Source organism: Oculina patagonica, chromosome 5, assembly GCF_052425735.1.
Source record: "Oculina patagonica isolate OP01 chromosome 5, crgOcupat, whole genome shotgun sequence".
NCBI lineage: Eukaryota > Metazoa > Cnidaria > Anthozoa > Scleractinia > Oculinidae > Oculina > Oculina patagonica.
Genome location: NC_135762.1, coordinates 14,359,134 through 14,373,579, shown reverse-complemented (window position 1 = coordinate 14,373,579; position 14,446 = coordinate 14,359,134). Strand labels below are relative to the sequence as shown.

Genomic DNA, 14,446 nt, shown 5'->3' with positions numbered 1-14,446 from the left:
ACCAATCGACATTTAGGCTATCCGTTTATCGATTCAAGTGGTTTTACAAGATTTCAAATTGGTTCTCGGGAGTTATATTAGACACACGTTAACAAAAAATGGCCGCTGTTTATTTTTGTCACCCAGAAGTCGCATTTGTTAACGTAATTTATTAAATTACCTACCCTTTAGGTCTTCTAGTGTTCCTTATCTGGTAATCAAAACTTTTAATGAAAGTCTAATATTTGAGCGAATAACTTGGTTCATTATTCCTGAACATTTTCCAACATAATTCTAACTGAGCGGAATTAAAGGGCGAACATTGTCCTAAACACTTATTATGTAGGGAAGTCATATTTCATGTTTTCAGCATTTTTACTCCCTGAGGTGCTAAGAGGGTCTGAATGGGGTTAACCGACTACCGACAAAGAGCGAAGAATATAACTGAGAAACGACAAAATAATTTTATTTTATTTGACTATCGACATAAGGACCCTCCAATTCATACCCGACTAGCGACAAAGGGCGAAAAATATAACTGACAACCGACAATGTAATACAATTTTAACTGACTACCGACACTATCCTCCCCCCCCCCCCCCCCCTTCAGACCCTCTGCTAAAAGCTGAGACGTTTGCAAACAAAAAATCTATAGCAGTAGCTGCAGCGGTTAACGTTGCACATCACTGCGGTATAAAAAATCAATTTACTTAACTAAAAAACTGAAACTTGAAACGATGATAGAAAGGCTTGGCAGATAACTGACTTGCACTTGTTGTAATTCGTAGACAAGAGGTCTTCCGCACAATACTCTAGCTTTGAGATCAGGAGATATGGTTAATAGTCTATATCCTTAATGGTCGCTACGTGATCGCTGAAATTCAAGAAAGTATGTTGCACCGTTGTAGTGTCATTGCCAAAGTCAAGGGCTCAATTTGTTAGAAGATAAGTAAAACCAAACTTACGATACATGATATTTGACCGAAAGAGAAATATCTCCATATTCCTTATGCTAAATGTTAAAATCTAGTTTCCTGACGTACTTTTCGATCTCTGTATTATTCAACTAAAGCATTTTAGACCAATACGAATCCGGCGAATGAAAGTGAAACAAATACATGGATTCACTATGCAATGACACAATGAAAAAGAATGACAAACTGAATAGTTTCTAATCTCACGAGGGAGATGAACTATGGAGAACAACAAATCTGAGGCAGCTATATTTTCCATTAAAATGTTCATCGTGATCATGTTCGATTTTAAGGAAGCGAAGATGAGTAAGATGAGCAACTGAACCAATCAAAATAACAGTGTCTATAACAGCAAAACTTCAACATGGTTGCATCCGGATCCATTGCTAGCGAACACGTTCCATTTTCGTCTTTTTGTTCTTGAAATTGGGTAGTAACGAGGGAGTTTGTTGAGCTGTTGTTGGCGAACATCATACATGTACATTCAAACAGCAGCTTGTAAACTGACTGATCAGCGATGCTGCGGTGCTAATGAAAGGACTTGTTGGTTTACATGATCGGTCATTAAAATGGTCATCAGAAAGGAAATACGTGATTGAAGTGATGAATTGTCACGGTATTGTTAAGGTATCTTGTCGGACCTATACGCAATAACCGCACAAAAATGGCTTGACTTCATAAGTAAATGAAATATTCGGCCTCTAGTAATATTCATAATTTGCTATATTATAATAACAGGTGTGTGACATTTCAAGTAAAGCATTAGTTAAAGATGATTTCCAGTCCGAGCTGCGCAATCTACGCCTGCAATGTTAATGTGAGTCTCACACGAAGGAATGTTTACTAGCAAAAATAAAAATTCCGGGACAAACTTACCTTTTTAGGCGGTGACGCCTATATGTTATCGCCCGGTGGACGGCCGTGTGAGGTGTGAAAGATTACTCCAACCGAGTAGCACTGGGAACTAAGCACTTTGTTGTTTACTCAGTTTCGGTACGCCATCTTTGATTGTCAATGAGTATGAATCAACTTTAAGAGCATCCATCGGCAAAACGCTTTTGATTTCTAACGTACAGTTAAACGGAGTTTTGGGGTCAGGGGGAGAATGATGTACTGGATAATTGTGAGCTCGCTTAAATAACTTTTTTACCGTTGTACGTGTATTCGAAGTCGGCATACATGATGGCAGACTAAGTTAACTGATGTTGAATTGGACGAGTGAAGGCCGGTTAGTGTCATAACTTTTGAAACCTTTCCAAAAGGGAGACCGATGGCAGCAGTATCTTGATTAGATTGCAAAGGTGAGCTATCTGAAATCATTGTTTGCTTTGACGTGCATTGTTGTCGATAATATTTAACTTTAAGTTAATTTTCCTTCTTTTCCCTTCGTGACTCGCCATCTTCCTTTTACTGCTTTTGATAATATTTATTCGGGTATTTATCTCAAGCCATTAAAAATAACGACGTACGAGAAGCCAGAGTTCAGAAAGAACTACCGTATTGCTGATTTAGCTGATCTAAAATGTTTTGTTTGATAAGTTGCATAAATGCATATGTAAGTGATTCTCAGGGTCGTAACCAGGTATATGGGATCAGGGATCACAGCCTTGGGATCGGGATCACAGCCTGGGATCCCGGGTCACAAGTCATGGGATCCGAATCGGCCAATCAGATGGGATCAGAATGGAATCATGGATCAAATGTTGCCACTTTTTGGGGATCAGGAATCAAAATTTAGAGCTAAAAGTTGGGATCAGCAATGAAAAAATATACCTGGTTACGACCCTGGATTCTAGTAAGCGGAGTTGACTCGGAGTACATTTCAGACCATTTCAATACGGAAATGTCACACAATCTTCAGTATCGACTAGGTGTGGAAATCAATCCTGGGCCTTTCTGTTGCTAAATGACGAAGCTCATAGTGATTTAATGTATTTATCTTATCATACTGTAGGTTTGTAATGTATTGGAGGTTCGTTTTGTAGTCAAGGCAAATAAAATTTAAAATGAATAAGAAAAATGCAATTTCTGGGATCATTGTTAAGCGTCATCGCCTGTGCATGCATGTATGCGTGCCGGTTATTTCATTCAGCTTGCAAAACAATAACACCTAGTAGAAAAACCTTTATGCTATTCCAAATCGACGTTTTATCTTATCGAGCATTTCTGAACGAAACGACTCATGGTGGGCTAAAAAACTTCCTGTACGCTATTACCGTAGTGTAATGTATCAAATCAAAAATGAAATAAACTCCGAAACTGAGCAGTACGTTCTGGAAATCAGCACTAACGCATTGCGGAAAATGTCATTTCTTTACCCACATTTTGGGTGTCAATCCTTTCATCAAAATGGTGTTTCTCGAATATGTTGCAAGTACAACATGTGTAACTACATAATATCATGCGGTTCTAGAAGATGAGGTGTATAATAACAATAATCAAAACTATAACAAAATTCTCGAACGTGATTGGTTATCAGCAGCCCGATTTGAGCACTAATAGGACAGTGTACGCGTCATGCTTGTAATTGGATAGTGTAATATGACAGTTTACGCGTCATGCCTGTGTAATTGGACAGTACGCGTCATTTTGCGCGCGCTGTTGTTGTTGCATTTGTTAAGTAGTTATGTTGTTCAGTTTTCATAAAGAGGTCTAACTATTCAACCGAAGGTTAGTTTCTTTCTCAAATTTTGTTATAGTTTTGATTAATTGGTAACAGGACTTCGTGTCGTCCAATTCTGTCTGTAATCATACTCGTGTTAAACAAATCGGACTCCCGCTTCGCGGTCGTCCGATTTTGTTAATCACTCGTATGATTACAGACCGAATTGGACTCACACTCAGTCCTATTACCATTATTAATGATAAAAATATAATGTATTTTCATACATCAGTTGTATTTTTTTTTTTAAAAAAAGACATTCATATGATTGGACAGTTAACTTTTATATAATAGCATGAAAAGAGAACGGAAAAACAGGACCGAAATCTTTATTTTTTGATTTATAAGTGACACTGCAGTAGACAAAATATTGTCTTTTTGAAGAGAAACGGGAAACCCATCGACTTGAAGGCTATCAATATATCGCTTAAAGTGGTTTCACTGACAAAATTACAAATTGGTCCTCGGGAGTTCTATAAGACACACGTTAACGAAAATGGCTACTGTTATTTTTTGTCACCCAGAAGTAGCATTTTTCAACGAAATTTTATAAATTACCTACCCTTAAGGTCTTTTCCCCGAAAAAGAACATGAACATAGATTTTTAGCTAAACTTTGTCTACTCGTTGATTACCTTAAAGAAACTTGAAATTTAAAATAAAAAGGGCGTTTAGGACCGGGAAGACCTTGCATATACCTATAAATAATTCCTTTGCGAGTACTGTCAAGGTACAAAAAAAATTGATCTGTATTCATTTTATAAAACGAATTTGGTCAGTACACTTAAAATACGAGAAAAACCTCATAGGTCACCATACTCCTGTACGAGCTAAGCTGGATAGAAAACAGCTGCCATTTTGTTTACGTGCGTGCGCTATATAAGTCAATGTTAACTTTAATATAATTAATGTGTACGTGGTACAAGTGACGCCCTAGCAGACATCATCGATTGCCTTTTTGATTTCAATACAAGTGCTTTGTTCAATTGAGAAGGTTCCTGCAGGTTACACATATGGATGAACACGTATGCGCTATACACCCATTCCAAAATGGCCATCTTAATTTTTGTCACCCAGAAGAAGAATTTGTTAACAGAATTAACCCTTTAATTCCCAAGTTTCTTTGACTTTCTAAAGTTTTTTTCTTGGCTTAGACATTCTTTAGATCTTCGTTTTTCTTGGCTTAGACATTCTTTAGAACTTCGTGATTGCATAAAAGAAGTTCAGGTAAAAATGTGTGCTGTTTCGAAACACCAAGGGCTCAAATTTTAATTGTGACGTCAGTAGCCGACAGTTGCTTCCTTCGTAGGCGAGCTGTTGGGCTTTGATTTGGCATGTTTTGTATTTATAAGTGATTTTTCGAGTCATTTTTCACTGCAGAAGCCCCCAGGCTGGCATCATTAAGCTAGAATGGTGGGTAGAGGCCAGGGTCTGAAAGAAACCAGAGGTGAGATATGATTTTGTCTTGATTGGAACGCCAAAAATATTCGAATCAGAAGATGGCGGTTCATGAGTAAAGTTGTCTCTCTGGCCGTTCTGTGGGTGGATTCCGAGACCTGCCAAGGCAATTTGGACGAGTTCTGACTTCAAAAGAATGCAATCGGTGCAACATTTTGCCGGCACGATTGGGTGGCTCGGTACTTATAAAAAATATATGGAATAGAGGTAGGTAGCCTTTCATGCCGCCGCCATGATTGTTTTTCCCAGGCATCGCTTTCGGTCACCAATGAGGAAATTACAGGTTTGCAAGCATAGCACTAATCGAATAGTAATTGCTGAGTCCGCCGAATGATTGATGGGAAATTTCCTTGGTGAACGGGAAGGAATAGGGTTGAAGTTTGCTGCAAATGTATATTTTTGAAGTCAGAATTATTTTTTTCATTAAAAAAATGGAGGCAAAGATGTGTGTTTTTTGCTGTTGTCCTGTTAGGTAGAAAACGGGCATTTTCGAATTTGCTGCTGAACAAACAACCATATGCAACGAAAATCAAGACTTGTAGTCAGTTAGTTGGCTTTAAAAGCTATGAAAGTTATCACTTTGCCATAAAAAGCAATCATTACTTTCAGGTGTCCAGATATGTGAAGGCTAAAGACATTTTAAACACTGCTGGTGTTTTTAGTACAGATATATACGATTGGGTCTTAAAGGGTTAAATTAACTTAAGGTGTATGGATAAAATCACTGCATGTATCGGTTTTAAAGGTATATCCAATGGGAGATTATTGGTCCCATTACAGGGAAATTTACGTAATTAAAAACACACAAACAAGCATAGGCTCAATAGGTGGCTCTTTTCACATTAAATCTCTTAAATTTAAATTTCAGTAAAGTACCGAACTTCTTAGAAAGGCATTTTTTTCTATTTTCATGTGTAACCCCCTGGCAAGAAGGCGAGACATGACACATTTTTGATATGGGTCTATTATAGATCTTACGATCGGTTTTACCAGCTATGTCATATAAGCAACTAGCACATACTTTAACTTGGTGTTTCAATTCCCGATTTATTTACCATCTCGCTCTATTGAAATAATAAAAATGCGTCTTTATACCTTGATAAATATCGCAGCCACGTCTTTTCGCTCCCGTGATGGCGTAGGTACAACTCGAGGCGTGCTGTGATCTTTATCACATTATATAGGTTTAGAAACTGAGGTTCTATTCCATTACTACGGGATAAACAATGAATTGTTTGAGATGATTTACGTTACAAACTTTCCATTTTACTGCATGCATATGGCAAATGATTTGGTCAAATATACACAAATATCATGTGCATTATAGAAGTTCGATAGAGCAAATAAAGTTGTCAGGGGAACTACCTTGTCAATAGCCGCTTTGGACTGTAAGAGACCATAGTCTAACCATCGTCCATTTGAGTGGGTCTTTCCCCAAACATATTTAAATTTCTTTTCATACATTGCTATTGCGAATAATTTATCTTCTTTAAATCAATAATTAAGGTCATGTATTGCTTTAAAACCGAAGAACAATATTTGTGCATTGTTTCCGATTGTTTTTTAGTGGTTTCCTTGGCTATCGTGCAAGGGCAGCTTTATGAATTTCAAGACCGAATTATGCGTCGCGGCTTCTGGAATTTTGCAGAAAAACTTTATTCCCTCGATTCGCTTTCGACTGAGCTCCCGGTGGTCGAACATGAACTACAGTCCGGTCTTATTGTGAGTCCGATACGTTCACGGACTGTTCTACAAAACTAGCAGGAATATTAAACTAGATTTGTGTTCTTTATTTATGAAGATCTGTACAAGCAGCCGGGAAATTTCATCCAAACTTAAATACGTTCGTCGAAATTGCTGCCTTTACCCCATAATTTATGAGACAGCCCCAACTCTACCACACCCGTTAAAAACAGCAGGCACACTAAAATCTCAGTTTCAATTTGCTTTGCAAATTGCAGGTGCATTTCGCCACAAACATGTGTTACGCCACAAAATGTAATCACTGACACAAAATGTAATAGTAACGCAAAATGTAATAACTTTTGCCACAAAATGTAATAGTAACGCAAAATGTAATAACTTTCGACGCAAAATGTAATAACGTCGGTAACGCAAAATGTAACAACTTTTGACGCAAAATGTAATACATAAAAGTAACGCAAAATGTAATAGCGCAAAATGTAATAATGTTTTGGTTGGTATATATTTGTTCGAAATATAAGGAATTACATGTGGGTAGGGGACAGAACATCTGTCTTTTTTTAAAAAAACTGGCGGACTCCACGAGCTTTTCCAAAAGGCTACTTTAATTTTTCCAGGGGAAAAGGGGTGAATAGGTGAATTCTCGTTAAATTCCTGTAGAAAAGTATTTTTTCATACAAAAAAGCCCTCCAAATAACACATGCCTTTCTTTATTTTGAAATTAAGGTACAAAAACTACGATTTGTAATGGTATATATGCTAACTTTATATGGCAACAATGAAATATCATTCAATTCCAAGAGAAAATGAGGAAACTCTCTTGTCAATTCTTTATCCGTTATATTATCACGCTAATTAACGTACTAACAAACAAGCGACTTTGTCCAATTTAGCGTCTTGCAATATTACGCTAGAAGCGAGTCAGATCCTTTTTAAATAAAAATCGGTAAAAGAATTATGCATATATATATATATATTAAATTGATGAGAATCTTATTTCAAACGAAATCTAACTGCAACTCTGAGGAAGGAAAAATGTAACTTGAAAATGTAAACTGAAACTTTAAACTATTTCAGGGTTCTTTTAATTGCGGGTTCTCCAGTAAATTAAGATTTATTAAGATTTTGCTGTCAATTGTGCCTTGATATTGAAACTCTTGCCTAGAGCAAGTCTCTGATGGGTGCCTATTATGATCTTAATAAATAAAGAATAATAATTAAAAAATAAATAAATGAATGTTTTGAACAAACATATACCAACCAAAACACTATTACATTTTGCGCTATTACATTTTGCGTTACTTTTATGTATTACATTTTGCGTCAAAAGTTGTTACATTTTGCGTTACCGACGTTATTACATTTTGCGTCGAAAGTTATTACATTTTGCGTTACTATTACATTTTGTGGCAAAAGTTATTACATTTTGCGTTACTATTACATTTAGTGTCAGTTATTACATTTTGTGGCGTAACAACATGTTCAGCTCAAGATTAAAAAAATGTAATGAAAAATTAAAATACCTATTTTTAATAACAGGTGCCATAACAAAGACATTCGAATTGAGTGAATAGCTATTCTCTATTCCAATTTGGCTACATTTCATTACTAATAAGGTTTTTTCTGCACCTGCGATCCTTGTGGCAAATCTCGCACTTTGTTCACCGATTACAAACAATAACATAATAATTCCATCACGCACAGGTCTTCTTGTTTAACTTCGCTGCCTTCTTCAGCCATCCTACAATGGATGGAAACGTAAATGTCTCCTGGGATATTTTGCATGATGTCGATGCAAGCGACAAGAACACCTCTCTACAACAAAATTGCACATTTATAGGAGTTGTTTTGGGTCCAAGGCAAGTTACGATAACAATACATGTCTTCACAATATTAGCATCCTTGCTGGGTAACACACTGCTTATCGCTGCCTTCTTGAGAATGAAAGAACCCATCATGCTCCTTATTGCCAACATGGCAGCGTCCGTCATTCTGGTGGAGATTTTTTTAATCCCCCGTTTAATTACAAGAGAAGCCATCGGTTCCAATGCTTTCTTAGTTCATGGAAAGGGGAGCCAGTTCCTCTGCAAGACGTGTACTTTCTTCAGTGTCATATCCTTGTCAGTGTCAACACAGAGTCTAGTTTTAATCGCCGTTGAACGATTTCTAGCAGTTGTGTATCCCATAATGTATAAGAAAATCACCATGAAAATACGTCGCTTTCTCATCGCTTCTACTTGGATCATGGCCATGGCAATTCACGCGCCATATTTTTATACGTTTCGACTGGTAGGCGATAACGATGCTGATTACCTAGTATGTCAACCCAGCTGGGAACCTGCTTTCGATCCAAAGTCAGCACACCTCCGTTACAACATATTTTTATTTGTAACAGTTTTACTTATACCACTGATTGTTATCTCAATTTTGTACATTAAAATCCTAATCAACAATAAAGGGGACAAAATGGCGACGTATCGAAGTGAAAAGGGAGCAAGACGAATTCGTAAACGAAATAGCAATTTACGAAGAATGGCTGTAGCTACTGTAACAGCGCTTTCAATTAGCTGGACGCTTTATATTGTGATTGCCTTTCTTAAGCTCTTTCCTCCTGGGGCGTTTCCTAAGTGTAACACTAGTTTCAAGGTAGTGGATTATGTCTCTCGCGTACTGGCTAGCTCTTATTGCGCGGTAAATCCTTGCATCTGTTTCATGTTTGTAAGAGATTTTTCTCGTGAGCTGAGAATTATTTGTAAACGAAAGCGTCCACAGCCTTTAATTTATGTCAGGAACGAGAGACGAGAGTCTGTCACGCGCATCAGCTGTCGAACTTCTGTGTCCGCACAAACTGCAGTGACCGTTATCGGAAACCGTGAGGAGATATTCTCTGAGACGAATGTCTGATCACTGCATTTTAAGCAGATAGATATCACCGATGTTGTTATGTCTTTTCTTTTTTTCGTAAATGAATATTTGCAAATAGTATTGATTTTTGTTTTAATTTTTATTCACTGTAACATCCGTTACAATCTGCTATCCTTTCCAATTAAGATATATCATTAAATACCTTTATAATTTGCCCATTCGTAAATGGACAGCACCTTTTACTTTAAGAAAAACATGAACTTTACTACCGTATACTGTCGGCATTTTCACTGTACAACCAGTTATACCGTGTAGAAATTGAATGCGGAAAGATCATACTTGGTAAAAAATTCATTATTTTGGATGAAGATCTCCATAACAAACCCTATTTTCATTAAAGGGACTATGTCATGGGGATTTAGGAGATTTTTGGTTTGAAAGGGATTTTAGTAAATTAAGGCATGGGAAACGACCATCTAATTTGTTTAAATATAAAAATAACTTCTTAAAACAGTGAAGGAACATTTCAATTACACTCCATGGAATGCGATATGGGTTTTGAAATATTGTTAGGCTGAACACTTTTCAAAATTAATCTTGTTTGCTTTTAAGTTTAAATTATAACGCCCGGGAGACACATTTGGTTGCAATGAACCAATGGTTTTGTGATTTAGATTCATAAAAGTAACTTATTTGCAAACATCCAGTTTCATAGCGAGTATTCGGCAAAACTTGATAAATGAACTTAACTCAGCCGTGACACAGTCCCTTTAACTGTTCTGAAATTAGTGGTAGGCAACTTTCCCCATGAAAAACTATCGAAAGATAAAACCTTGTTTTGGGGATAGGAACCAAACTTCGTCTATAATTTTTTTGAAGACGCGCGAAAACAACTTAAAAACGTTAGCCTCACCTTTTCAAGTTGTAATCCATTTCCATCCTAGCCATCTGCAGCCAAATGCGCTTGTAGACAGCTTCAGTGTTCTAATATAGCAATTGCTAAATAAATAACAGGTAATAAATCAATAACAATTTAATAATAATTAACTGGACCATCATTTTTAAATTTCTTACGACACAAATATAAATTGTGGCTGTTCAAAAATCTGTTAAAATCCGTGTCATAGTCCCTTTAATTTAATTGTTGGGAAATTCAAAACCGAGTGCAGATCCCATATTACTAGTCGTCGCGTAGTTTGCTTGTGTTAGTATTTAATTGGATTAAAAAATGAATCTTAGGAGTAATAGTTTTTTCAAAGTAGCTCCAGTATAAAAAATTAACATGAATAATTTAGATGGCAGCAAACAATTACAAACAGCGGGGTGGTTTAAATGGCAGAGGTCAATGACATAAGCTGCGAGGTACAACGAAGAAGGTGGAACTGGTTGGGACACATACTCAGGAGAGAGGGTGCGAACGACTGCTTCACAGCATTGGGATGGCCAAAGGAAGGTCAAAGAGCGGGAGGGAGACCAAAGACAACTTGGAGAAGGACGGTGGAGAAGGAACGAAACAAGGCGGGGTGGACGAGCTGGGAAGTAGCCAAAGCGGTTGCACGGAACAGGGAGTGTTGGCCTTATGCGCCTACTGGCGCGACGAGACATGATGATGATGATGATGATGATGATGATGATGATTATGATGATGATGATGAATTTACACTTAAATCACGCGAGAAAATGTTTACGGGCGTGGCACATATTCAAAAGATTATTCCGCTTATACATCCAAGCCGTTGCAGCAGACGGGGTGGAACCCGAAATTCGTTATTTTAAACCCTTCTTCAAACATAGACAATATAATTTCAGGGCCTAAGCGAAACTTTTCGATTTATTGACGTTTTTTAACATGTGGTATAACTTCAAATTTTCTCAATTCTCTTTTGACTTACTTGACTTAAATCTTAGGTTTCCTCTGGGAGAATAGGGCCATTGATTTGCTTCCTCTATTCCTCTCTGTGTTTTGCAACGTTGATTGCTTCTATCCAGGTGGCAAAACCCATCTTCTGTCTTGCCCCTCCACTGTTCTCCTCCATGTTTCTTTAGGTTGCCTTCTGCTCCTCTTCCCCTTTGGTGCCCAGGTACGAGCAATGCGCGGTTTCTGTCGGTGGTCCATGCCCAGTCATGCCCTATCTAACGCCACCTTCGCCTCCTTTTCCTGTTTGCTGATGGTAACAGTCATAGCCCGTCACTTGACCTCCTCATTTGACACCCGCAATGGCCAGTATATTCTAAGTATCCTCCGTAGACATTTGTGTAGAAATGTGTCTAGTTTTGCCTCGTCCCTCTCTTGGTCATTCTCCAGGGTTTCACACCCGTACAGAAGCACTGCTATGAAGTTGAACTTAAAGATTCTTATCTCGGTATTTTGGCTGAATTGCCCACTCCTCCAGGTCTTTTAAAATCAGTTTGTTAAATGCTCCTTTAGCTTTACCTAGGCGGCTCTTGATGTCATCCTCAGCCCCTCCGTACTTGGTTATTCTTGCTCCTAGGTAGTCAAAGCTGTCCACATCTTCTACCTGCTGGCCATAGACTATGATTGCATTGTTGTTGTTTGCATTTATCCTTATGAGTTTGGTTTTCGTGGTGCTGATTTTGAAGCTGGACTTTCCCTTCCCGTTAATGTACATCCTTGCATCATTCTCATATCTTAGATGGTATCCATAGTACCTCAATCTTAGGTAGTGCTTCTGTGTATGTTAATTCCTTTTCAGGTAGTCGACCTTCTTCTGAATCTGTGTTAATGTGCTTGGGATGAGAGCCAGGTCGTCTCCGAAGTCGAAGCCCTTTTAGGCATAGTTGTCATCGTCCACCTAATGCCTGTCCCTCCCTGTATGGACAGCTATTCTCCTCATCGCCCTCATCGCCCAGTCAATCACCAAGAGAAACAAAAAATCCAAACATGTTGCATCCCTGCTTGACACCGGCTTCACCTCGAACCAATCTGTCCTTTCATCAATATCAACCACTGCGCTTGTGCAGTTAATGTACATCGCTTGCATCATTCTCATAATCTTAGATGGTATTCCGTAGTACCCCATGATCTTTAAGGTAGTGCTTCCGTGTATGCTATCCCCTCGGGAACTCCTAATCTCATCTTTTGTTATTGCTCCTGTGTTAATACTGTCATTCACCTCGTTTGCCTCTTCCACTTCAACAGCTACTTCGGGAACTGGTCTGTTCAGGACCTCCACAAAATGCTCTCGCCATCTGTCTTTGACCTCGTCTTCTTTGGTCAGTAACCTTCCGTCTTTGCCTTTCACCATTGCAACCTTCTTTGGCCCTTCGTAACAGAGCCTCCTAGTTGCTTCGTATACAGCCAACTCTCGTTATAGCGGACACGCTCGGGGCGTCGTTTAGTGTCCGTTATACGAGGTCCGTAATGCGGGAGTCATTTACAGTCAAATCTCTTTCGCCAGGGATCTGGATTTTGTCCGTAATGCGAGTGTCCGCAATAGCGGGGTGTCCGCAAGGCGAGAGTTGACTGTACTCATTTCATTTGCTCCTGTACATGTCGTGCAGATGTCTTCTGCTTCTTGCGCAATGTTGTTTACCCAGTCTCTGTTGTCCTTCCTGAGCTTCTCTTTGCCTTCTTATTCTTCTCTCTGTACTCATGTCGGGCTTTGTTCTTCTGCCTCTCCTATCTTGCACCGGTTTTTTTTTTCGCTTTAGCTTCCTCCTCTCCTCGACCTTTCTCCAACTTTCCGTGCTGATCCAGCTCTGACATTTCTTCTTTCTTCGCTCCAGTACATTCATTGCTGTTTCTGTATGCATTCTTGAGTTTTTGCCACCTTTGCTTTATGCTGCTTGCTGGGTCAGATGGCTCGCTGTTCATGTCGTTCTAATCTGGTGTCAATTCTCGTGTAAACACACAAATATATATTTATCTAAGACAAGCCTGAGGATTGGCTTGGGTTGTTGAATGCAGCTTCTTTACCAATGCATCGAAGTTAAGCCATTATTAAGAGTATGTCGCGTTTTTATGTCATGTTCAGTTTTGCAATGGAATAATCGACAAGAAGAAGGAAAGACGACCATTTGGGGTTAAAAAATTCACTTTCGTGCCGTTGGTAATTAGAAGTGTTCACAAAGCTTATAGGTGCTACTGTGAATGCCTTCTTAGAGAGGTTTTCTTTAATAGCTTAAGCAAATTCTCAGGTATGTTTTAGATGAATATCTATATGTGGGTATCAACAAGAATTGTTGGAGTTACACCACATGCTAAATAATACTTCTAAAATCAACTTTGCGTTATCGTGAAAAGTATCCCTCGTTTTTTTTTTTTTAAATATTTCAACTCGAAAAGATTCGATAAAGCCGTGAAAAGTACAGTTTCGTTGCATTGTAAAAAAATCATTTGGTAGACTGATTTGAGAAGCAAAACAAATTCATCACAGAATGAAACAAAAGTCTACAAAATATGTAAATGTCAGAGCAAAAACCAGAGCGGAGAATTTCATCACAAAGCATAATTGCCTCTGTCGGGGCCGTCATAGACCGGCAACTAGACACCCCCAAGTTTCAGTTACCGTGAACCCGAAATTTTTTGTTATTTTTGTTGCATTCCCTGGTGACGTTTTAACATACTGGCCAGGGTAGAGTCGACCGAAGACCAGTAACCTGGCCAGTTTTATATCTCACTTGCGGGATTTGCCGTATTTAGAATAAAACTGTCGAAGATGTGATATTAAGATGTACATCGTTTGATACATTATCTATTTTGATTTATTGATTGGCTTATTTTTTGGCACTTTTATGTTGGTTCGGTTGAAAGAGATTTTATTCCAAATACTTTACCCTGGTCT

General features: G+C 38.3%; 1 protein-coding gene across 1 annotated transcript; it reads left to right on the top strand.

The window, feature by feature from the left end:
* The first annotated feature begins 8,522 nt into the window (after positions 1-8,522).
* On the top strand, positions 8,523-9,688 carry LOC144655666 (neuropeptide FF receptor 1-like). The gene has a single exon (XM_078515962.1). It carries the CDS (start codon positions 8,523-8,525, stop codon positions 9,678-9,680), a length of 1,158 nt encoding a protein of 385 aa, XP_078372088.1. The 3' UTR covers positions 9,681-9,688.
* Positions 9,689-14,446: the final 4,758 nt, after the last annotated feature.

What these genes read in the sequence shown, in the direction of transcription:
- LOC144655666 (XM_078515962.1), top strand. Translation starts at nt 8,523, where the DNA reads ATGGATGGAAACGTAAATGTCTCCTGGGATATTTTGCATGATGTCGAT.